The 25610-nt window shown below is 59.7% G+C and overlaps 1 protein-coding gene across 2 annotated transcripts; it reads left to right on the forward strand.

Moving 5' to 3' along the window:
* Positions 1-279: 279 nt before the first annotated feature.
* On the forward strand, positions 280-25352 carry SH2D3C (SH2 domain containing 3C; the record flags this gene model as incomplete). Of its 2 annotated transcripts, XM_082492833.1 has the most annotated exons (12): positions 280-319; positions 2443-3091; positions 7710-7749; positions 18364-18492; positions 18771-19219; positions 20957-21081; positions 21459-22030; positions 22274-22389; positions 22580-22751; positions 23476-23587; positions 24268-24474; positions 24627-25352. In XM_082492833.1, 12 exons carry the CDS (start codon positions 280-282, stop codon positions 24800-24802), a joined length of 2787 nt encoding a protein of 928 aa, XP_082348959.1. In that variant the 3' UTR covers positions 24803-25352. The 2 variants fall into 2 exon arrangements, with proteins under 2 accessions (XP_082348959.1, XP_082348960.1); XM_082492834.1 differs by lacking the exons at positions 280-319; positions 2443-3091 and adding an exon at positions 4165-4287.
* Between the last annotated feature and the right edge of the window lie 258 nt (positions 25353-25610).

Consider the following 25610-nt stretch of genomic DNA (forward strand, 5'->3'; position numbering starts at 1 on the left):
CCAGGCATCCCCAAACCAGGGCAGCAGTGTGGCCCCTGAGCAGCCAGGTGGGTGCCAGCAGACATGGGGACTGTGGGGACAGCAGGAGGGCGGGCAGGGGCAGGAGTGGGGCCCGGAGCAGATGACAGCACAGGGGAGGAAACGCCGAGCGAACGATGAGCAACTGCGGGGGGGTGGGGTGGGGGTGGGGGAGGGCAGGAAGGGAGGAGCAGGCAGGGAAGGGCTTCACAGTTATAAACTTGTCCCTCTCGGTCCCCGCGGCCTCCGACCAGCGCAGCCATGGCTGAGGGCCAGAAACGAGGGGGCTTCAAGAAGTTCAGTAAGTGGCCACGGGACAGGGTGGGCCGGCAATGGGGTGCTCACCTGGACAGCCCGGCATGGAGGGGGAATGCATGAGAGTGAGTGTGACTGAATGTGAGTGTGAGTGTATGCTCACACGCTCCCTGGGTCACCACCACCCAGGGACTTTTGGAGGCAAGACGGGCTCTGGTCTTGTTAGGAAGCTCATTGGGGTGAGGGGCTTTGGGGGTTTCCATCCCCAGGGCTGGGGGAGAGCCGGGTGCTGTTGGCTTGGGAGCTGGGTGCTGGGTCTGGAACCAGTCTGCTGCAGCCCAGCCCTGCACTGGGTGCTGGGATGCACCCAGGGGAATCCACAACGGGGTTTGGGGGTCTTCACTCTCCAAATCACATCCTTCAAGGTGCATGGCTGGGCGTGCAAGCCGGTGCTGGGGGCTGGGGGTGGCCAGGCCCCCCACCCCGAGATGCTCCCACAGCATAGGGACAGGGGTGACAATGAGGAGCCGGGATGGGAGCCTGAGAGCGGATTCCCGCTGCTGATCTCGGAGGAAGTGCTCGGCACCCACCGGGAGCGAGCTCTGCTCTTTCTCACAGACCTTGGGTTTCCCCCAGAGCCCCGGGAGGCAGCTGCAGCGGCCTTCACCCCGTTTCCCAGCGCTGGGTTGCGCTGGAGCTGGCCTTCGCTGCTGCTCTCTGCATTCCTGCCGCAATGCCGGTGCCAGAGGGGGGCTGGTCCCTCCGCTCCCCCGGGAACTCTCCACGGGCAAAACCCACGGCCCCATCCCAGCTGGGATTTTCCTCTGTGGTGGAGAGCGGGGAGATGGGGAAATTCCCAGGCATTGCCTTTCCCACCCAGCCTGCAGTGGAGGATGCTCAGACATCAAGGGGATGCATAACCCAAAGCAGTTTTGTCTTTAACCATGTCCAGGTTAAACCAGGTTTAACCATGTCCATGAGGTTTCTGCCATGCAGAAGGGCTTTTGGGCTGCTGCAGAGCCTCCCATGGCTATTTGCCCTGTCTGGCTGCAGGGATGCCCTGTAGAGCCCATGGATGGTGGCAGGAGTTTGGGGCTCCAACGGGCAAGCAGTCCCTGGACACCAGGTTCCTTGCACAGCACCACCACAGAGTGTAGCTTCCTGCCTCGGCAAATTGGCTGTGCCCAGGGGGGAAGAGGCTTTGCAGAGCCCCATGGCAGCATAAACATTGCAAAACTCCCGGAGATACCCAAAGTACCAGGGCTCCGGCAGTGAAACACTGTCCTGCAGAGCTGCAGCCACAGCCTGCTTCATCCTGCGTGCCACCGGCCTCCTGCCGGCACCATCCTGGGGTTGCACCGCAGTGGCATGCAGAGCTGAGCTGGGGCTGAGGTGTGAAATGCAAAGCCGCCCGCTGATGTTATAAATATTTCTCCAGCAAACACTTTGCGCTCGGCGCTTGCAGGTGGCAGCTGGGAGCTGCAGGGAGGCTGTGAGGGGCCGAGCACTCAGCTGAGGAAGTGGAGAAGTTATCTCCTGCCCGCAGCCGGTGCTGCTGTGAGAGCAGCGCTGCGCCCCGTATCGATGGTCGGTTCCTGCTCCACTGTGCTGGTGAGGGACATGCACTCATGGGCACGACACACATGGCTGGGAACCCCATCTCCTGGGGAAATGTGGTGTGTCCCGTGCTTTCCTCCTGGAAAGGAGGGCTGCCCCAAGGCTATGGTCATGGGCACAGCCACCAGCCCTGCCCAGAGGCCCCCAGGGGAAGTAGGGAGGCAGGTGGCAGGAGGAAGAGATTTGAAGTCATTTCTGATACTGCCTGCTCACCAGGGCTGGGTGTTCCTTTCTCCACCCCTACAACTGCAGTGATGAAATGCAGCCACTATATTTGCCAGGGCATGGGGGATGTTTTCTCCCCGAGAGACAAGGACAGTCCTCCCAGGGTCCTGACAGAGATGACCTGAGCAGCATCACGTACACCCCAGGCCACGGTGATGTCACGCAGGCTGACACTGGAGATGTGGTGTGTAACAGGGCTGTCACCAGACTGCACCATGGCACAATGCCCCATGCCCACCCCAACCCAGGACCAGGGACCCCAGGACCCCCCACCATCACACCATGCCAGCAGTAACCTCACACTCATCTCTCCTCTCTCCTTGCCAGAGTTTTTCAAGTTCAAAGGCTTCGGGAGCCTGAGCAGCATCCCCCGCTCCTTCACCCTCCGGCGCGTGTCTGTGGCCCCCAGCTCTCCCGAGAGCCTGGGGCCGTGTCTCCCTCCTCCCCACGGCTTCCTGGAGGAGACCTTTGACAGCACCCAGGATGATCTCAACACCATGCCCAAGAGCCCTGGCCCCTACGCCCGGTCATCGGACATGTACAGTCACATGGGCACCATGCCCAGGCTGAACCTGGGCAAGGCAGGGAAGAGCCTGGGCAAAGCCAAGAGTAGCCAGAGCTGCCGGGAGAAAGGGACCCCCAGCAACATAACCCCCCAGACAGCCCCGCTCCCCGATCCCAAGTCGCCCGAGACATCTGGCACCCCTGATCCTGGCACAAACCCATCCTCAGCCGCCGGAAAAGCAGAGCAGGAGGAGGAAAAGGCTCCCTGGGACACCTCAGGGGTAGCTACAGCTGGGACAGACCAGGAGCCTGTGGGGAATGTCTCCTGCCCTGGGACGGAGGCACCAAGCTCCAGCCCGGTCCCGAACTCCAGCCTGACCCCAAGTTCCAGTGTGGCACTGACAGTGGAGACCACCGTTGGGGATCTACCAAAAAAGGTGCAAGAGCATCCCAGTGAGAGCTCCCTGGACAGGTACGGCCACATTGGGTTTGCTCTGCCCTCCGCTGGGATCAACTTTCTGCCCCCACAGGGTAAGGGGAGGGTGCTGGGACACAGGAGGGTCCCTGTGGTGCCCCCCCCCCCCGGCTCACCCACAGTGCCGGCGGGATGCACCTGGCTGGCGGGACGGCACAGCCAGAGTCCTCCGTACCACGGCCAGGTCAACAGTTCCATGGGAGCAAGGTTTCCTGTGGGATTTCTGCTCCCTCCCATTTCCGGACTGGGTAGAAATATCTCGCAGCCCTGCTCAGCCCCGGCATCCCTTTGTCCTGCCGACGGCTCCATTCCAGCGCTGAGACCAACAGCAGAAAGCTCAGCCCTGCACTGTCCTGGCCCGCTCCACCTCTCACTCCCCTCTTTTCCACTCCCTCCATCCTTATCCCCCTCCCCAGGCAGCCCTGCCTCTCTCAAGGCACAGGGGCAAGCCCCAAAACCAGTTGCACCAGCCCCATTTCCATCACCTGCTAGTAAATCACCCCCCCCAGGCACAACCCCCACCCAGGCACAACCACCCGCCTTCTGGGGGAATTTGGGGTATCAGCCCTGGGATAAAGGTTGGCTTTTTTGGAGGCTTTTGACCTCAGAATCAACAAGAGGGATTTTTACCCTCACCCCCCTCCCATCCCCTGGGTGTCTGGGCATGATGGGTCACACATGTCCCTGGCATGCATGGGACTGGGGGCACAGGCGGAGGCACCAATCCCAAATTTCTCCCCAAAATGAGGTCCTGTTGTGCCAGTCCTTCCCTAGCCCAACCCTCCTCTCCTATCACCCGCTTCACGTGCCGGTGGCCCCCAACACCCCTGTTCCACCCATGCCACCCGGGGGGGCTGGGGGCTCCTGGCCCCAGCCCTGGGCATTTGGGAGGTCCGGGTGGCCCCAGGAGTGGGGTGAGGAGGAGGAGAAGGAATTCATGCCGGCGGTGGGAGCCGGGCTGTGCCGGCCGCACATTCCAGCTGGCCGTGAAGGGAGGGCCGGAGGAGGGCTGGGACGGGAAGGAGGAGGGTCCGCCACCGCCGTGCGCGCCCCAAAGTCCCAACGTTCAGAGCAGAGCAAGACGGGAGAGCGCCGGGAGAGCTTCTCCCCATCCCGGATCAAAGGCACTCGCCGAATCGCGTAGGGCCGATGACAGCAGTGGGCAGGAGGTTTCCCACCCTGGGGCAGGGCAGGTAAGGGATCCCAGTCCCCTGGACACCCCTCGCACCCCGGCACGGTGTAGGGGATAGGGAGGGAGAGGCTGGGAAGGGGCTTTGCTTGGGGCAGGCACAAAGCCTCGACATGGATGATGCCAGAGCTGCTGCTTGGCCACTAAGGTCTCCCCGGGCCACGGCTGGCATTTGCTCATGGAAAGAGTGAGCGCATCAGCTACAGCTGCGGAAACCGTGGTCAGACCTGGCACCAGGGCAGAGTGGCTTGGGGGCTGCGGCCAGCTCGGGGGCTTTAGGGGCTCGGGGGCTTGGGGGGCTGGAGGCTCTGCCACATCCTCCAGCGAGCACAGAGCCCCGACAGTAGCCGAGAGTGCCCACAGAGGGTGAGCAGGGCTTGTCCAGACCCTCTGTCCCCCCAAAATGACTTAGGTCACAGGCCAGTGTGGCTGGGAGCCAAGCGGCCAGGATGTGTCTGGGTCACCCAGGTATCTTAGCTGTGGGGAGTGGGGACTTTGGTCCCCCAAAATCGAGGGCCAAATGCTCTTTTGCATAGTCTGGGGCTGCCCTGATGATGGGCGTCGCCATGCTGTTTGCCAGGGAAACTGAGGCACAAGAGTGACTGGAGCAGGACTTAGTATCGGGGGCATTTCTGCCCCTCCATGCCCTGCTCGGAGCCCCTGTCACAGCCTCTGGCTTGGGGAGCAGCCATTGCCGTGGGGCGGACAGGCGGAAGCAGGACCGGGATAGTGCCGCGCCCCAGCCCTTCCTCCTGCGCAGGCAGATCCCTGGGGATGGGGACAGTACGTTCCCTCCAGGACACGGTAGGAGCCAGGGACAGCTGCCCAGCACAGGGCACGCCTGTGCAGAGGGACCAAAAGCAGCACAGATCAGGGGGAATGAGCATTGTCCTGGGGTACATTTTTGCTTGCTCCCCCACAGACCATTCCTGGTGAGGACAAACCCCAGGGCAGGATGAGCTGATGATGCCCACAGACAGGAGGGCTTTCTCAGAGATGCTCCTGCAGGATCAGGCCCTCGAGTGGGGCAATTTCACTGCCATGGGACAGGGAGCACCACCCACCCTGTGGGGCTGCTCAGAGTGAGGTGGTGGCCACGGCCATGACTCTACCAGGGACACAGTGACTAACAGAAGATGACCCGCAGGCAGGTCATAGAGCGGACGTGACTCGACTTCCCTCCGCACGCGGCCGTGCATGAGGCACGGGAAATGCTGCTTCCCGCGCAGTGCAGGCAGGGCGCTGCCCGCAGCTGCCGGCAGACCCATCTGGCAGCACTGCCAGCCAAAACCTGGAAGGAGGCAACTCTGCAGTAGGGGAAACTGAGGCACAAGGTGCCCAAACTTGGTTCCCCTAGGGCACAGCCTGCACCAGTGTCTGAAGACAAGCAGACCCCGTGCTCCAAACCGGGTCTGGACCCACACAACAGTCCCCAGCAGCCAGCCCAGAGCTTGGCATATTTGCAAGTCACTGCCATGCCTCCCCGAGCCCAAAAGCAGCAGCCATCTTGCCGAAACCCCGCTCCCCAGTGCCACGACAGTAGCACCAGGTCCCAGCAGCTCGGCCACGGCCGCACTCCAAAGGCAGCCCTGGAATTTCTCCCAGGCGCTCGGCTGCCCCCAAAAATGCCGTTTCCTCCAGGAATGCGCAGAACCAGGGGGGCTGCGGCGCATGCCTTTCCCCCCCAGCCCCAGCTGCTGCCCTTCCCCGGCACAGGGGCCTCTCCTGCCCGGGCCCTCGCAGCGTCTCCCAGCTGCTCCCATGCTCCCGATTTCCTGCCCGGAGGCCCCCCGTCCTCCCGCCAGTTTTTCTCACGGCTCTCGCAGCACCAGGCAGCTCTCTGCAGCCGTGTGAAAGGCAAACAGGCTGGAGATGCAGAGCTAGGGTGGGCAGGCAGCCTGCAGCTGCCCGGGGGAGCCTGTGTCTGTCCCCCCTCCCAAATGCTCCTCTGTTTTTTTCACCCCAAAGAAGAGTGGACTTGATTTCCAGCCCCTTTTCCCCTTCTGAGCTGGACAGTAGGGGATGCGGTTTCAGCAGTGGGGGCTCAGGGAAGAGGAGTGGGGTTCGTTTGCTGTGGGGTCGGACACCCTGGGTACAGGCATCTCCCAAGGGGTTCACACCAACCCCGGCAGAACCCACTTGTAATACCATGGGGGATGCCCAGCACGGCAATATCTGGCAGCAGTCGCCTCTGCCATTCCCTGCTTTCCTTTGGGTGTCTGACTTCTGAGCCACCAGGCATTGTCCTCAACCTGGAGGGAGCCCGCAGAAGAGGCATTTGGCTCCCCAGGGATGCCACTGGTGTAGGTTTGTGTGCAGGACCCACAGCAGCTGCCAGTATGAAGCAGGGGTCTGGCCATGGCTGTAGGTGGAACGAGGCAGCTCCTGGCAGGGAAGGGACATCCCAAGTCTGTGATGCCCTTGGATTTGGTTATTTTTTAGTTGCAGCAGCCTGCCACCCTAGGGCCCTTGCTGCCACCCCGTGCTTGGGCAGGTGACCTCAGCAAGCAGTGGGACATCCACGCTGAAGCTTGGTGCTGGGGAAGCAACAGATACTGGCTTCTGGTTGAAGAAGTCTGGATTTTTGTATTTTATCCTGAAAGGCGAGACCTCAGGGTAGCACATCCCAGCTCAGGCTGTTACAGCCTCTCTCCCTTTGAACTCTGTGTTGTTCCCATTGGACTCATCCATACAGACACATACCATACAGAGCACAAAAAGCAGTAGCAGCATTGCTGTGTGCTCAGAAAAGTGCAGGGCTGTCTGCATCCCCTGTTAAATAATGGCAAAGAAGCTGCCGGATCAGCTGTTTCTCAAGATTGTTGGGTTGGTTGTCAGTAGGGCTAAGAGTGAACATGTCACCAAGGAGACTGAGGGTTTCTATTGCCTGTAGGCTGGGAGGGCAAATCTTGCAGTGTCAGGCAGGATGTCACAGTTCACCCCTGGCTTCAGTGGGGTTGCATGAGGCTGTAGAGAAACAGTCAGAAACGCTTGTCTGGGTGGTGTGTCCCAACAGCCGCTTAATGGGAATGCAGCTATACTGGGAAACAGTGCGCAGGGCCCCCCACATTGGCATGCATCCCCGGCACTGTGACCCGCGGGGACCCCAGTCTGCCTGCTGGGGCTCCCCGGCTCAGCTCACACAGTCCCAAGCTGATTTGGGGCAAGATCCTCTAAAAAGGCCTCATTCTTCACTGATCGCCTTAGGGAGGCTAAGCCCTGTGCCGAGAGTGGGCACAGAGTGGGCAGGAACAGTGCTGGGGCCCTGGGAACCTCTCCCAAATCTGTGGCCATGCTCTCGGCCCCATGGCAAGGCAAGGGGCACAGAACTCCACTGCCCCTGGCTGTGCCACTACCACCTTTGACCTGACTGTCACAACTTACTGCCCTTTACTTATGTATTTTTATTTTTCCCCTTCCTTCTAGCCACCATGATGGTCTGGAGTCTGGCAGTGAATACGTGAAGGTAAGATGCTGAGCACAATCACAGCCTGCCCCAGCTGGGTACCAGCGGTGGAGGGTGGACAGTGGCCCTGGGGTTGGCTGGGTCCTACACCAGTGGGGTGCTCAACTCTGCAGCCCCTGTCCCGCCACCTCTTCTGGGCACTCTCTTTGGCCCTGGAAGAAATTCCCTGCCAGAAACAGTGAGGCTGTGGGAGGCAGAGGAGACACAAACCTTATGTGGTCCCCCTGATGTGGCTCCCTGAGGAACTGTCTGCGTTTCATGCTCCCCATCACTTGCAAACACCGTAGATGCAGCCTCCTCCCTCCGCCCCCATGCAAAGAAACGGAAGGGTTTGAGCCACTTTCGTGGCTGTCACATGAAAGTCGGTGTAAATCTCTCCAAATCTCTTGCTTATCCTCCAGCAAACTATTAACATTCCTGAGGACTCTTCATGTCTGGCCAGAAATTCATTAGCAAGGCGCCTGGCTCCAGAGGAGAGCGGGCCCTTTTGCAGGAGGCTGCTGGCACGATGGGAGCTGAGCAGGAGCAGAGGAACGGTGGCACTGATGCTGTGTGGTTTGGGGATGGAGCACTGAAAACCTGCGCGGGTGGTCAGTGCCATGCGATGGCCTTTGGGGAGTTTGTTTGAGAAAGGCTTGAGCCTTCTGAGTCTGGTCGCCCAATGGGGATGTAAAGCCGCTGGGCAGACGTGATTGTTGAGAAGTGACTTGAGGAGCCCAACTGGTTGGTATCATTAGTACAGAGCCCCAAACCTTCATCTTTTGGGCTTGGGGCTCTCGATGGTGGCTGTAACGAGACATGGAAACGTGGGAAACCCCTGTGGTGGCACCAACTGGCAGGCTCAGGAGAGAGCTGGCTTGACCCTGAGCTCATCTGCTCCTCCTAATGGGGGTGACCCCCCCTCCAGGTCCAACCCTGGAGCTAACGAGGACACCACATGTCAGGTCTGGCAATCAGCAGCCTCTGGGCAGTGGGGCCGGACGTGGCATTTTGACCTGTAGCACATTGATCCCCCAGGTGGGATGTCCCTCCTCTCCTACTCTTCTTTAGCCTTGTGGGACTGGCAGAGCGAGACCTCACAGGGCTGGAAGTGGGATGTGTGCTGGAGTGATGAGACTCTGATAGGAGCGATGAGGCTCCGACTGGGCTTTGTGGGTAGAACCCTGGTGTGGCAAACCTTGGGACATGAAGGAAAGCTCCTGCTCACACAAGCAAGTCCTGCAAGGGCAGGGAGGTGGTGAGGGACCGAGCTGGATGGTTTGGGGTGTTTTCCCTCGCACTGTCAGTGTGTGCACCCAGAGATGGGCGCATTTTGTGACTCGTGAGTTAATAGACTGAAGTAACACAGGTGTGGAGCAATGAATATGGCTTTACCTTTGGGATCAAGTTCTTTTTGGTGAGCCAAGAGAATTCCCTACTGTCCAGGCAGATCCCAGACCTGAGCTATCTGGCCTTTACTTCTCACTGGTCTCCGCGGTGTCTAGACATGGCCCTTGGGCTGTGATTTATACGCCACTTCCCTTTGGTCATGGAAGCAACCGATGGCTGCAGTGACAGCAGCTATTTTAGTCAAATAAGTAATTATCTGGAGCGCGAGTGACCGGGATGATGGGGGCACTCCGGCTGATTGCTGCTGCTGTGCCCGGCTGGCAGCCTGTGCAGCTGCGAGGTGCTCAGCACCCAGCAGCGTTCGGCCCCAGGGCCTGCAGGATTCAGGGTGGGAAGGTGGCTGCTGTGCCTGGGATCCCTTGGGAGCAAGGGGGGACAGGACTGGGACCTGCCACTGGAATAGGTTCTCTCTTTGTGGCTGAGAGGGAAACGAGCAGAGAGGAAACACCGCTGCAGGGGCGAGTGGAACAACGAGAGGCAGAAAAGAGCCGGTGAAGGAGAGTCAGGAGGAGGGAGAGGTCACACTGCAAAGCCCTCGTGAGCAAAGGCTCACGGGCAGGTCTGCGTCCAGACGTGCACTGAGGAACTGCCAAACATCAGCCCTTGAGCTTCAGCCACAAACCAGCCAGGGCCAGTTCTCCCATCACCAAGCCTGCTGTGATTAGAGGTGAAACCAGGGGGTAGGGAAGGTCGGAAAGCCAGGATCAATAAGCACTTGGTAATTAACGTGCTTTAATAATAGCCTAAGGGTTGGTGTTTCCAAGTTGCCTGGGGGATCTGCACACTGAGCTCCATTTGCTAACATCCCAGCCCGCCTAGCTTTGGCCCTCGCACAGGTGAAGGAGCTGCAGAACGGCGTTACCCTTCAGGAGAACAGCAGCCAGTAAAGCTGTTGTGCGTCCCTGCAAGAGCTCAGTCGGAGGTTTTCAGCTTCCCCCTGCGGAGGGGCAGCGTGGCTGAGAGCCTCGGAGGGAAGTGAGATCCTGGGAGGGAAACCACGGAGCCTGTCGCGGGGGAGAAGCCTTGGCAGGAGGATGATTCACCATCGGATCCTTTCAGATCAGCATCTCCCTGCATGCTTCCATCTGGTCTGTCCCTCGGCCCATGCAAGAGGAGAGGAGGAGTGCCCATACTCCCTGTGTGTCACAGTGGGGCTGGAGGCACCCATGGGATCCATGAGCACCTGCCGCAGGCTGCGTGCTGCTCCCCTTCCTCCCGCGCATCAGCCCCATCCCTCTACGAACCCACGCCACTCTCCCGTCTCCTCTCTCCCCTGCAAAACCAGGGGCAGAGCACAGGCCCCATTGAGCGCCTCCGAGCTCTCTTTGTTCTGCGCGGAGGAGCCGCTCGGGGGACCTGTATCTCATCAGCCCTAGCTGCTGCCTGGGGATGCGAGGGGCTCGTTTGAATTAATTAGCGGGGAGGCTGCAGGGTTCTGTGCTGGTGGCAGCGGGAATACCTCTCCAAGCTCACAGCATCCCCTTGGGCAGGGGCGCACCAGGAGGCACGGGGGTCTTTGGGCCAGGACATGCTTTGCAGCTGGGAGCGTAAAGCCCCCCGTTACCAAAGCATGGCCAAATCCATTCTGTGCTGGTGGAGGACAGAGCTAGAGAGACACCAGCCAGGTGCGGGCAAGGAAGTGCAGAGCTCACTGCTGGGTGCTGGGGGGGGCCCTGCCCGACACTGTGCACAGGGCAGGGTGCCAGTGGTGGGTTCCGGCAGGGATTTGGGGTTTTGTACAAGAGTCAGGGCTGGAGCAATGCTTTGAGTCATCAGCACTGCCTTGCGCATCCCATACGTGAAACCGTGGCCTTAATTAAACCGAAGCAGAGCCTTAATTAAACGCAACTTGGAGACGGCCTACGCGGGAAGCAGGCAGCCGGCTCCCCACCGCGTGAGGCAGACGCCGGTGTCTCCCCCCAGAAATGCGTCACCGGGGTGGGGGGAGAAGGAAGACACAGTGGGCGAGAGGGGACAAGGCTGTCCCTGACCCATCTGCATCACTGGTTAGAGCAGGTGGATTTGGGATGGGGAGGTAAGGGGTGCTGGGTCCCCTCAAGGGTACCTGATCCTCTCAGGGGTGCTTGTTCCCCTCTGAGGGAACAGAACCCCCCTCTGAGGGTCCCCTCAGAAGAACCAGTTCCCCTCAGGGCGCAGGCAGCCAGGGTGCTGGTTCCCCTCGGAGGAGCTGCTTCTCCTCAGGGGTGCCGCGTCCCCTCAGGGTGCAGGCAGACAGGGTTTCTGGTTCCTTTCAGGGGTGCCAGCTCCCCTCAGGGATACCAGGTCCCCTCATGGCTGCTGGGTGCCCTCAAGGCGCAGGCAGTCAGGGTGCCAGTTCCCCTCAGTGGTGCTTGATCCCTTCAGGGGTGCCAGGTCCCCTTAGGGCATAGGCAGAGAGAGTGCTGATTCCTCTCAGGGGTCCCGGTTCCCTTCATGGCGCAGGCAGTCAGGGTCCTGGCTCCTCTCAGAGGAGCCAGTTCCCCTCAGGGGTGCTTGATCCCTTCAGGGGTCCCAGTTCCCCTCAGGGGTGCTGGGTCTCCCCTCACGGCGCAAGCAGCCGGGGTGCTGGCTCCCCTCAGAGGAGCCGGTTCCTCACAAGGGTGCCGGTTCCCTTCGCGGGGCGGGAGGGCCGGGGGTACCGGTTTCCCCGGGATCCACGGTGGCGGTGCGGGCGGGAGCGGACGGCCCCGGCGGGGCGGTCCGAGGCGGAGCTGCCGCGCCGGTGCCGCCCCCCGCTGCCGACAAGGGATGAGGTAATCGGGGAAGCGGCTGAAATTAAAGCCCGGCGGCAGCGGCGGCGGCAGCGGCGGTGCAGCCCGGGCCGGGCCGGGGCAGCCCCGGCCGGGCGCGCCGCGCCATGACGGAGCGGTGCAGTCTGTGGAGCGCCCTGTCGGCGGCCGCCTGCTGCTTCTACCGCGGGTCCTTCATGCAGGTCCAGGTGAGCGGGGGCGGCGGGGGGGGACACGGGGCCGGCCCGGCACCCGGTGCACAGACCCCGCCGGGCAGCGGCTCCGTGAGCCAGCACGCGTGGGGAGAGGCGTCCGGGGGTACAGCGGGAGGGGGGAGCGCCGGGGACACGGTCCGACCCCCGATCCTGCACCCGCCGTGAGACAGCTCCGGCCCGCGGGCTGTAGCGCTGGAGAGGGGGGACGGCCTCGCCGGGGAGCCCCGCTCAGGTGGGAGCCGGCAGGGCTGGGTGCGAGCAGCCTGTCTGCCTTCGCAAATGGGGGAGCGAGTGTGAGATGAGCCAAGCACCAGGTCGCGGGGCAGAGCTCAGCCGCCTCTGCAGCCAGAGCCACAGAGTCAAGGCCGCCGGATCCCCCCCTCCCCGCCCAGCACTTTTGACAGGCAGCGCAAGTCTCCAAAGGGAGCCCTCACCGGCAGCAGACCTCATGAAGGGGAGCGTTTAGCATCCTCCAAAAGACAGCATGTGCTGAGAGCATCACTGAGCACAGGGGAGAGATGGAGCCCAGGTGAATGCGCAGCTTCTTGGCCTGGGTGTCCGTGTATGTGCTGCACTGCACAGGTCTGACTGGCGGGAGAAAGCTGGAATCCATCTGTCACCTGTCCTGTGGTGCTTCCAGCACTGCCACTGTCTGGGCACGCATCTAGGTGTCCTATTTTTGGACTCTGGCATGTGCACAGCACTAGGAATTGGTTCCCTCATTTACTGAGTTAAGAGAGCAAAGGTGTTTAGGATTGCAAGAGCCAAGCAGGCTCTGGTCTGAAGCAAGAGCTGTAGCACACTGCAAGTTCGAAGGGAGCTAGCAGCCAAGAGAGCTGGCAGTCTTTTTCAGTACTCCTGCTGAGTGAGGTAGGTGCTGAGCTTTAGAGATTATGCTGGGTAAGACTGAGCCCAGAAGCAGCATTTCAAGTCTTGTCATGATTGCGGCTGATCTCAGTGCAAAGCCAGGGATTTTGATTGCTAGTGGGGGCGAAGAGAGAAAAGGAGAAGAGCTTCTCCCGGTTGTCCAAAGGCCACTGAGTAACACAGGGGGACGTGCCCTAGTGCAGCAGCCCTTGGGTTGCACATCACAGGGGGTGACAGGGTGCTTTCAGCAAGCTGTTGGCAGAACAAGGGAGAGACAGGTAGCCATCTGGCTCTCACGTAGGAATGCGAGAGGGGATGGAGGGCAGTCCATCCCAACCTCAGAAAGAGTTAAAAGTGAAGCTCTAAGTGCTCACCTGGCTCTGCCAGATCTCTTACCATCTATTTGTGTCCAAGTGTGCCCAGCAAACACACACTGAAGTCCCCATGAATGACTGGAGCGCTTCCAGCTGACAGCCGCATCCCTGCTCACCGCCAATGGCAGCGCACCCAGCCTGGGAAGCACTGACATCATTTCTGGCCAATAGCAGCTCCGAAAAGGGATGCAGCAGCAGCCACTGCTGCCGTCTTAGAGTGAGATAAGTAATATATAGAAGGATGAAAATGTGTGTATACACACCCCCCATCACTGCACCGGAGACCCGCTCCCTCAGGGCAGCGGTAGCAGTGTACTCCACCACCCCACTGCACAACCTGGGGTGCTTGTCCCACCTTAGAGCACCCAGATGTTCTCAGCCATCAACCCCAGCTGCACCCCACCCCTGCCAGCTAGATGTAATTGCTCCAGAGCTGCCACAAAGGAGCACAGACAAGGGGAGAGGAATCCCTATGGGTAGCCAGGACCAGCCCTAGGAAGGGCTTTGACTACCAGGACAAAGATCTTGAGTCAAGGTTTGTCTTCAGTGGGGACTAATGGAGATGTGGTATACCCAAGAGATGCCTTCAGTCACACATGGGGTGGACAGATGGGCTGGTGCCTTCTCAGAGGCCATTTAGATGCCCAGAGTCATTGCAAGACAGGGCAGAGGAACAAGTGATTTCTTTTCCATATGGATATCAAGATCAGTAGGATGGACTGGCTCACCAGCAGGGCATACAGACTAAAAGCAAGCCCATAACAACTTGAGGGTTGTTTGTGGTGGGATTTTCTCATTGTGGTCACACAGGAGGGACTAACCATTCTCGGGTGGTATGTGGCAGCTGGACTGGCGAGTGCAGCAGTCCTGCACCAGGTAGGCAAGCATGCAGACCTGTTCTTGGGTTTTCCATGATGCTGGCGGTCTCTCAGCAAGGATGTTTACTCTGAAATACTTCACTGAAGTAGCCCATTGCCAGGTACAGAGGAAACAGAAGACCCCTCACGCAATTCTGGGGCTTTTCCCCGTATATCTGTTCCCAAAGGCTAGTTACTTCATTTCCTCCCAGTTCTGCTTCCCAGGCCCCGCTGCTGCTCCAGCAGCCAGAGCAGGGGTGGAAGACTCCAGAAGGTGCTGGGATTTCCCTAGTGAGGGTCCCAGCACAGGGCAGGCAGCTCAAGAGCAGGAGGGAGAGCAGATGCTCCGTGCCCCGAGGTTAGTCAGATGTTATCAGCAGAGGAGCAGGGTGGGGTGCGAGTACACCTTGCTCTCCAAGCTGACTTCATCCTCAGCTGCAACTCCTCCAGATCTGGGAGGGGAGAGCAGGAAAGCAGTCTGCAAATCACTCCTGTTTCATAAGATTACCTTTGCAAGGAAAGACAAACGCCAGCCTTTGAAGCTCTCCTTACACCAGGCAGAGCAACAGCCACCGTTTTACATGTACCACAGCTGTCAGCACCCTCCATTCCCCCAGCTCTTGCCCTTCCACTGCCAGTTCCAGTCCTTGCCCCTCAGCTGGGACTGGAGGCACTTCTTCTCCCAGGAAAGCAGCATGGAGATTCAGGGAAGCAGACAGGGGTGGAAAGCCCCAGGAATTGTCTCTTTGTGGGGGCTGTCCCCATTGCATGGCAGCAGCAGAGTATTCCCCAGCCCCAGGACTGTGAAACAGCCCATGAGGGTGTTGAGCGTGATAGAGGAGCTCTCCTTTCTCCAGCCAAGCCAGCTTGGCTGCTGGCTGGGATTCCTCAAGCAGAGCTTGGCATCATCTCTGGCAGCTCCTGAGCTGGTTTATCTGGTGCGGCTGGTTTGGAGAACCGCTCTAATCCCCATTTCTTCCCGCTTAGCTGAAAGAGGCCGTGCGGCTCTGTGCAGGAGGCCAGCACCACACACTTGAGCTAGGTGCTAGTGGAAGTCAAGGCTTTTCCCCACACCCAACCCACCAGTATGCAAGACCCACATTGGGCCGTACATCTTTTGATGTCCTCTTGGCGCAGCCAAGAGTGCCAAGCAGTGCCCTTTTCAGTGCGGCGCTCAGACATCCGCTTACACGCTCCTGACAGTGCTCGGCTGGCCTGCACCGCCTTGCCAGCGCCCGCGCCTCGGCGTCCGGCCAGCTGGCAGCCTGCAAGCCGGCCTCCTCCGAGACACACTACCGAGCAGAGCAGAGCAAAGCTGGTCACTGCTGAAGGGCTCAGGGACTGGAGGAAGCACGTCCCTCCATAGCATGTGGGTCTTCTGCACCAAGGGCTAGCAGCAAGCCCAGCTCCCACACAGAGAGGGGAGCAGCCAGGTGATTTTGGCAGCAACTAGTGCTTGTTAGAAGAGTGAGACTCACAATGAATACCAGTCCCCAGAGTCACATCACACCAACGAAAAGGGCTCCCTGTGATCAGTCTCCTGCTGCCTCCCGGCTATTGTACCCACACAGTCACCCCAAGCAGTGGGGTTTTTCGTGGCTGTGCAAATCAAGTGGGACCTCATTGCCCAGCTGAGTAGCCAAAGGGCCAGTGCCCTCCACATGGCTGGAGAAGGTGGCTTGTGGCGCCCTTTGCTCATGACTGGCCTCCTTCCCCCATCTGCAAGATGCAAAACCTCCCTTGCCTCTCCCAAACCTCCTGTTCTCTCCCACTAGCTTAGCACCTGGCTCCTGGCATGGATGCCAGCCGGCTGCTGCCCAAATCCAGGCTTGGAGATGCCGGGCACTGCTCAGCTGGGTTTGTGTTTGTTATCCTGCACATTTGCATGGGGAGGATTTGGGGGAAAACCCAGATGTACAACACTGAGCAGAACAGGCGCTAATCCCCGCTCCGGGGGGGGGGGGGGGGGGGGGGGGGGGGCAGGCAGTGCTGGCTCCAAACCGCTCCCGGCTCTGACGGCTTTAGCCTGCACAGACAGGAGAGGATCCCATGGGGTCCCTCCCTGCCCCTGAGTTTGGGGTGAGCCATGCCACAGGAAGGGTGCCGCAGTCAAGGGTCCCCCACCGCCGCTCAGGGCCAAGCCAGGTCTGCTCGGTGGCAATGGATGGGTTGTCATGGAAACGGCATCTGCTCGGCCTCAGCCCCCCGGGGAGGCAGCCGGACCTCAGCAGCATCCGCCAGCTACCATTTATTTTGAATAGGGCTCAGCAGCATTGGGTGGCTTTGTCTCCATGAGGGCCCCAGAGCAGCAGTGAGCACTTGGCTCCCTGTGACCCTCTGTCAGGAGGGGACAATTTACATGTCTCCTGGTTCAGGTTCTTGCAGCTCCAGTGAGTAGGACCCTCTCATGGGGAGGATAAACATGGTTAGATGAGCAAGTCTGAGTTCAGTCCATACTTTTTTCACAGGCCACTTCCACTGTCCCAGCACCTTTTGACTCGATAGGAGTTGGGAAGGGAGGAACAAGGGCAGGTCTAGGCTGGTGAGAGCCAGCCCTGGAGAGCACAGTCCATCACACTGGCCCTTCACAACCTCCTCTTCCCCTACCGAGGCTGGAGCAGGGTCCCTGGGACAGCATCACTGCCTGGCTTGGCTGATGAATGCCGCTACCATGGGAGATGGAGCATCTCCCCCAGGGAAGGGGGGAGATCTCAGTCAGGCTCCTGCTGAGGGACTTGGTGGGGTCCCAGGAGCACCCCAAGATAAGTGGGTACAAGGCAGGAGAGCAGCGCAGTGCTCTACACTTTCCCCTGTGCACAACTGCTAGAAGAGCAGGGGGAATCGATGTGGGACACAGAGGATGAGGTGCTGGGCAGAAGGGTAAGCTCCAAAGCAGGTCCCCAGTGAATTGGCATGGGGCTGCAGCCCCCAGTGCACCAGGGGAACCAGCTGCTGCTCAAGGCCAGCCATGAGTGCCAGCCTGCTCCCCTGGCAGTGCCAGCAGAGTTTCAAGCCTGTGCCTGTCCTCCAAGATGCCAGCAGCATCCCGCCCTAACAAGTGCCAAGGAGCTGGGCCAGCCTACAGTGCCTCCTCATACTGGCACTACCACCAGAGGTGGAGCCAGGCCACCAAGCCACCCTCACTCATGGGAGCAGTGGAACAGAACACCCCAGCAGCCCCATCCAATGTCCCTGGTCTACGGCAGTGGCACATACATCCTCCTTGCAGTGCAGCACACGTCTGGGATGGGGGGTAACCCAGGCGTCCTGGCTCCCAAAACCAGCTCCACCATGCAGTGCTGCCAAGGTACTAGTGTTGGTACCACAGCAGGACTCATCTCAAAGCTGCTGTGCTGACTGGGGGGAACTGGCCTCACGTGCAGAGCACGCAGGAACCCCGAGCCTGTACTCACCTCCCCAAACAAGCACCACCGTGCTGGCAGCTTAGCATCCTTAGCTGCCCTCTGGGAATGTTGGCCAAGCGGCAGGCAGGGAGTGTGGCTGGCTCCAGCCAACGGGAGACATGACGCCATCCCTTATCTCTCCAGGGGGAAGGGAGGGGGCAAATTGCATCCTCCAGGCTCAGGTGCACCAGTGCTAGTAAAAGCTAATTTTGATGCAGAAGATTCCCTTTACATTTGTCATTACTATTCATGCCACCATCAGGCTAAACACAACGAGTTAACCCTTTGGAGGAGGGACTGTGGTGGATGTTTCAAAGAGGAGGAATAATGCAGGTTTCCTCCTGGAAGAATGCTTCTCGTGGTGTTTCAACCCTGGAGATGTTTGAGAGGGAGCTGGGGCAGGTTTTCTCCTGCCCAACCGTACTCAGCTCTGAGCTGGAACAGAGGGGCAGCGCACCAGGAACAGGGTGGTCAGGCATGATGGGGACATGCCACTGGGAGACCCTCCAAGTGCTCCTGGTGGCAGCACCTGACCATCAACAGGCACGTTACCCCACTCGCATCCTTTGCCACAAGCTGCAATCCTCACACACAGCTCTGAGTTATCTGTCCCCCTGGGGACAGGTCTGCTTCTGTCAGGTGGCATCACCAGTGCCCACACCATGGAGGGTCCCACAGTCCCTCACATGGAGACCCTGCCAGCCCATCCCGGGGTCAGCCCTTCCCTCCCCAGGCCCTGTACTGCTGCGCTGGCTTACGCTCTTTCCTCCCCTGTACAGTTCTCCAAGGAGAAATACATCCTTGACTCATCACCAGAGAAGCTTCACAAGGAGCTGGAAGAGGAGCTGAAGCTGAGCAGTACTGACCTGCGCAGCCATGCTTGGTACCATGGCCGCATCCCCCGGGAGGTGAGGAGGGGAAGGTGGGTGGCTCTGGGCACCCTTTGCTTGGGCTGCTCAGGGAGAGGACCCTGAGGCCACACAGAACCACCAGCCCGTCCTCATGGGAAGCTGCTGGGCAAGGGCTTCATTAGCTGAGCTGCCTGGTTTTACCACAGGAAATGCTCCCCTGCAGCTCAGAGCCAGGGGCAAGGGGAACAAGCCAATGCCCTAGATAACATCCCAGTGAAGCATCCACCCATGCCCCTGGTCCATCCAGCCTGAGCCACTGCCCTGTCCCCTGCCAGGTGTCAGAGAGCCTCGTGCAGAGGAACGGCGACTTCCTCATCCGCGACTCACTCACCAGCCTGGGTGACTATGTGCTGACATGCCGCTGGCACAATGAGCCCCTCCACTTCAAAATCAACAAGGTGACGGTCAAGTCCAGCGAGGGCCATACCCGTGTCCAGTACCTTTTTGAGCAGGAGAGCTTTGACAACGTGCCTGCCCTCGTCCGCTTCTACGTGGGCAATCGCAAGGCCATCTCTGAGCAAAGCGGAGCCATTGTCTACTGCCCCATCAACCGCACCTTTCCCCTGCGCTACCTGGAAGCCAGCTATGGGCTGGCCAATGGCAAGCATGGGGGACCCCACAGCCCTGTCAGCCAGAAAGGGGGGCACATCAAGAGGAGGAGCATCACCATGACAGACGGCCTGACAGCCGACAAGATCACCAGGGCTGAGGGTTGCCCAACCAGGTGAGCACACACGGTCTCATCCCATCTCAGCTGGACAGAGGACCGGCCCCTGGGAAAGAGGCAGGACCACACTTGGTCCCTGCTCCCTGGTTGCAGGGGTTTGGGCTTGGGGATCAAAACTGTCCCTGCTCAGGTGTGGAAAGAGACCAACAAAGTATGGGGAGAAGAACCAGTACCCAGCTGGAACTGGGGGTTTGTCCCAGGCCAGCCACACTGAGCTACCACAGCAGACACCCAGCGAGCAGACATGACTTTAGCATCACAGGCTAGAAGCCAGAGAGTGTTTTACAATCACCCAACCCAGGATTACCAGCATGTCAAGGCTTGTCAGAGCCAGGGAGCCAAACTTTCCTAGGCAGATGCAAGGGGAGAGCCAGTCCCAGCCACCAAAAGGGCATTTGTTGATTTGTTTTTGAAGGGCCTTTTTGGTTTTAGAGTCCTTTCTGTTCAGCTGGAGCATTTGCAAGGAGTTACCAAGCAGAGCTGAAAGCCTGATGGGCCAGAAGAGACCGATGGAGCTGTGCTGATGGAGGTCTGCACAGCCCCTGCATGGCTGACCTGCTCATGTTAACCTTGGAGCAGTTTGGCTTCTCTGGAGGTGAAGGAGATTTCCTTTGCACAGCTGGCTTTCAGCAGCCCCAGGCTACCCAGAGCCCAGCAGGGAAGGCAGCACCACACATACAGCAGCCGAGGGGGACCCATCTACTCCTGCCTCCCCAGTGGGACACAGCCTGTCCCTCAGCCTGTTGTTGAGCCAAGCTGCTTTCTCACCACCCTGACCTTCTTAGCCCAAGGGCAGGGTGAGAACATGCCAGCAAAAAACAGGCAACCAGCTGTTATAGCAGGGAAAAGCAAAACACTCAAACTTCTAGGAGAGCATATGTGTTTCCAGAAGAAGAGCCCAGATCCTTCAGTCTTTCCTCACCACTCACATTTTCCCCAAACCCCTTATCACCACCACTGTTCTCCCATTCTCGTCCCACCATAGAGGCACAGTACTCAAGACCAAACACATCATGGCAGCCCAGCCCTCACCCATGGCAGAGAGCACAGTGAATTACCTGCCATGCCTCCTTGCAACCCTCCCTGTGCGCAGCCCCCACCCCCCCCGAGCAGCTTTTACAACACCATTGACACGCAGTGTTTGCATCAGGCCACAACTGCTGCCCCACCAGCCCAAGACCTCTTTGCTTGCTATGCAGCTGCTTGTGCACACATGCTGCAGCTCACCAACCCAGGCACCTCACTGCCTCCATCAGGAACCTGCTGGGCTCTGAGTCCAGCTTCCAGGCACTTCCTACCTCTCCTAAGCTTTGGGTCAGAGCAACAGCTCACCTAACCAACCTTGCAGCACAACACTAAAAAAAAAAGCTACCCTCCATGACTTTTTTGCCAGAGCCACTTCCCCACAGCACCCAGGAGCATAGTCACCCCACCCCAATGTACCTTAGCACCAGGGCATCCCTCTTCTACACTCCACGTGACCAAACTCCCCAGAGGCAGGGCTCTCTCCTTTATATAGGTACTGACCCCTTCTGGTCCCAGCTGCCTGCAGGGACTGCCCACTCATTGTTCCAGCTGAGCTTGTTATGGGTTCAGCTCATTATGGGTAGTTGTGGAAGGAGGGGATGACCCAAGGGGAGGTGATGGGGAAGCAAGGCCTCATCACAGCCCTTCTGCCCTTGCCTGGACCCTGTTTGCAGGTACTAACTTGCCCCATCTGCCCCCCATACCCAGTGTATCCCTGCCCCATCACAGAGACATCATTCGCAACTGTGCCGTCAGCGTGGACCAGATCCAAGACCTGCACTCCCCGATGTCCCCCATCTCCGAGAACTCAGCGTCACCTGCCTATAGCACGGGTAGGCATCGCCCCTCCGTCTCACTGGGGGCAGTGGGGACATGGGTCAGGCTGGGCTTGGCATGGGTGTGATGCAGGGACCTGGGGAAGGGGACGGAGCTGGCTGTAAAGACAAGCCCCTGTGTCACTCCTTGCTAGCGAAACCCCATCCAGGTCTTTGCATGGGAAAGAAAACTGTCCTGATGGAGGGCTCGAGCTCAGGAAGGGACCTCAGCCAGTCCTCAGCCGCTTGTCGTGCAGCTGTCCTGGGACCAGCTGAGTCCATTCGGGCAACAGGGCTTTCCCTGAGCTCCACGTCCACGGGCTGCTGCATCCGTGGCCCCTACATGTGTGCCTGTCTCCAGGGTCTGATAACAGGGTCTCCTCTGCTCCCTACAGTTACACGGCTAAAACCGCATGCCTGCCAAGCTGCTGGGATTGCCCCGGCCTCTCCAGTCATAAGAAGGTCCAGCGAGCCCCAGTTGTGCCCGGGGAACAACAGCAAACCTCTGCCAGACCACAGCACCCACTCAACTCCCTGCCATGGGTATGCCCGCGCCTCCCCCTCTCCCTCCGTGAACAGCTACAGTGACCCGGACACGGGGCATTACTGCCAGCTCCACCCCACCTCGCCTGTCAGCAGAGACCGGCCAGCTCATGACACCAAGCAGCTGCCAACAAAGAGCTATGTGGAGAGGCTAAAGGTGGAGGAAGGACAGAGAGGGACTGTGGAGAATGGTTCTGGGGAAGCAGAGGCAGGGCAGAGGCTGAAAGGAGAGCTGGACTTCATGGGCTTCGTGCCCCCCACCATGGAGACAACCTCCTCCTTCAACCCTGTGGCCTTCCAGTCACTGCTTATCCCCCTGGAGAACAAACCCCTGGAGATGGCCGTGCTCAAGAAGGTCAAAGAGCTGCTGGCAGAGGTGGATGTGAAGACACTGGCCAAACACATCACCAAAGTGGACTGCCTGGTACGGCCGGGGCCAGGTGGGAGGGACAGGCACTGCTGGCCTCCGATTGCTCTGGGTTGGCACGGGAATCGGAGCACCCCTGAGCATCAGGGCACCCCCAAGCATTGGAGCATCCCTGCTGGGCCCTGCCGTGCTGTATCAGCTGGTGCAGGCAGAAGCTGGGCTGGGGCAAGAGGTGCCCGAGGACACTTCAGCCTCTCCTCAATTAACAAAGGTCTAATCAGCTCTCATCTTTCTTGCCAGGTTGCCCGGATATTGGGTGTGACGGTGGAGATGCAGCGGCTCATGGGGGTGAGCTCTGGCATGGAGCTGCTCACCCTGCCCCACGGCCACCAGCTCCGCCTTGACCTGCTGGAACGGTATGGTGTGCCATGGTGGAGACGAGCCCACTAGGCTGCCCCACACGGCACAGCCTGGCTCTCCTGGGGTGTCCCCAGCTTGGCACAGGGGTTCTACTGCACCTCACGGGGTGGAGGAGCACCGGCCAAGCCCTGAGAGCATCCCCAGCCTCCCTGCACTGACCCCACTCTGTGTCTTGCCCCATGGCAGGTTTCACACCATGTCCATCATGATCGCTGTGGACATCCTGGGCTGCACGGGCAGCACGGAGGAGCGGGCGGCCCTGCTCCACAAAACCATCCAGCTGGCTGCCGAGCTGAAGAGCACCATGGGGAACATGTTCAGTTTTGCGGCTGTGATGAATGCCCTGGAAATGACACAGGTACAGGGATGGTCCTTTCATCCTCATGGCCTGAGCTCAGCCCCCTCACCCAAAACACATTCCTGAGCCTGTGTCCTACAGGCTCCGATATCCGTTGGGGTGGGAGAAGGGGGAAAATGCCCAGAGTAGGAAGCGTGGGGCCACAGGGAAGTGTGGGGAAGAGCTGTCCCCTCTGTGGAGCAGACAGCCCAGTCCCGCCGGGATCTGATTGTTTTTCGGTGGTTGGGCTTTTTGTTTTGTGCTGGGCTGTGTTCCTGGGAGGAAATGAATCTGCCCTCTGGTACAATACAAATCAGTCTCAAGGCTGTGGCAGCAGCGTCTCCGGGCCACACTGCTCCCTTTGGAAGATGAAAGGAGATTAAAATTCAATTTTAAATCGAGCCCAGCTGGGAAGTCTTGCTTCCTGCCTGCACAAAAGAGGTTGAACGGCTGCCCCCTCCCTGCGTCTCATCTTCAAGGACACTGTGATGCAGGGAAGCTGCTGTCCTGGGGCACTGGGAGGGGGAGAAATCCTGAACCCAGCCTCAGTGCCAGGGATGTGCTGTCTCTGGCCACGAGCACTGGTGGAGTCGGCTGTTTTGGGGAGCAGCAGAGACTGCTGTGTGCAAGGCTGGGGGCCATGGCTCCGGGGCCAGGCTGTTCCCCCCTGGGAGCACCTTGCAAGCTCAGTGCCCGGGGGCTGCGCTGCCCCCCAGCACCCTCCATCGGCCCCATCTACTTTCAGATTGCCCGGCTGGAGCAGACCTGGATGGTGCTGCGGCAGCGGCACACGGAGGGTGCGATCCTCTATGAGAAGAAGCTCAAGCCGTTCCTGAAGAGCCTGAACGAAGGGAAAGGTAACAGGAGCAACTCCCCTTCTCCCCTACCTGCTCCTTCCCGCTTCATCTGGGCATGGCTTCACTGGAAGGGGATGTGTTTGAGAGCACTGACCCTCTCCCAGACAAGGCCAGACGCTTCCCCTCTGGCTGCTGAACCGCCCCAGCACCCGGCAGGGCCTGTTTGGCCTCAGCTGCCCCTTCCTTCCCAAGGAAGCATTTCATAACTAAATAAAACCAGCAGCTGGGCACAGACACAACTTGGCTGAGCCAAACCCTCATGTTCGCATGGCAGTGTGTGCCAAGCCGAAGGGACAGGGCAGCCAGTCGAGGAAGATGAAAAGCCATGTCTCTCCAACACCCAGCACCCTGGGCTCTGCAAACTTGCTCCCCATTGCAGCCCCGGGAAGCACGGATGCAGCTCGAGCAGGGACAGCAGCGTTCCCCTCCCAGCACAACCAGAAAGCCCAGCTGGGAGGAGCTGGTGTTGAAAGAGGCAATGGCCCCGGGCACAGCTATCGAAGACCCACAGCCACTGCTGTGCTACAGCTGAGCTTTAAAGCCTCTCCCGGGAGCTCGGTGACAGCCTGGCTTCGAGGGGCTGTGTGGCCACAGGAGCACTCTGCAGAGCTGGGGCAGATGGGGAGGGGGATGCAGGGGCACAGGGCTGCTCAGGGTCCTCAGGGTGCCTCTCTCCACAGAAGGGCCACCGCTGACCAACACCACCTTTCCCCACATCATGCCCCTCGTGACCCTCTTGGAGCGGGACGAGGCACTCACAGACAGCCCCGAGCCCTGGGAGACCACTGACAACGGCGTGGAGGTGGTCATGGCCCACCTGGAGGCGGCACGGATGGTGGCCCACCACGGTGGGCTCTACCACACCAATGCTGAAGTGAAGCTGCAGGGTAAGCGATGGGGACAGCAGAGCCCCTTTCCCTCTGCTGCATTCCCAGTGTGCAGCTCCAGCCCAGCACCAGCCAGAGCATCCCACGGGTGCAGGGTGCCCATCCCATCCCATCCCATCCTGTCCCAGGGAACTGACTCTCCCTCCCTACAGGTTTCCAGGGCAGAGCAGAGCTGCTGGAGGTCTTCAGCACCGAGTTCCAGCTGCGGCTGCTCTGGGGCAGCCGCGGGGCCGAGAGCAGCCAGGCCGAGCGCTACGAGAAGTTCGACAAGGTCCTCACCGCCCTGTCCCACAAGCTGGAGCCAGCGGTGCGCTTCAGCGAGCTGTAACCCTCCCAGGGGCTGGGAGACCGCCCCAGATCCCAGCCTGCCCACCCCAACCCCCCCCAGCAGCTGTGGGGCAAGGGATGGGGCCAGGCACCTGGCACCAGGAGGAGGAGAGATGGCCCAGAAAGGCACTGAGGCAAGGATCAGCAATTTGGGGACAAAGAGGAGGAAAAACAGCTACCTCCCATCTACCATCCACCTCCTCAGGACATGACGGACCAGGGTGTCCACACCACTGCCCCGAGGGACGGGGACAGTGTCTGGACAGGCTGGTGCCAGCGCTAGTGTCCACCATCCAGCCCTGCTGAGGCCCATGACTACACAGTGCCCCTCACCTTGCCCTTCGGTTTTGTTTCTTTTCCACCTCTGTCATGCCCATGGCCGCTAGATCCCTATTGTAAATACATTTTCACTATCACTTCTTGATGTACAGACTTGTGAAGGACGGTTCTTGTTGTAAATAATTAGGCTCATTCGTTTCGTCTTGTAAATACGTGTACATATCTCATGGGTTTGGTTCTTACATACAATAAACTTTTATGCTGTTCCTCAAGGGCATCCCCTGTCTTGTGGGAGTCATTTGAACGAGGCCTCAGCCCCCCTGGGAGAGCAGAGCCTGGGGAAGGGCTGGTGAGGGGGACCACCATGCTGAACCCAGTCCTGCCTGGTCCCTGGACGCCCGTGGTGGCCCAGAGTAGTTGCCCTGACCCCCCTCCCTGCAAGGGGCGGCCGAGATCCCCAGAGCACCCCCCGTGCCGCAGGACAGGCGGGAGGCGTGGCAATAAGAGCCAGGCCCCGCCCCTGCGCTCTC

This window comes from Vanellus vanellus (genome assembly GCF_965231255.1).
Source record: "Vanellus vanellus genome assembly, chromosome: 18".
NCBI lineage: Eukaryota > Metazoa > Chordata > Aves > Charadriiformes > Charadriidae > Vanellus > Vanellus vanellus.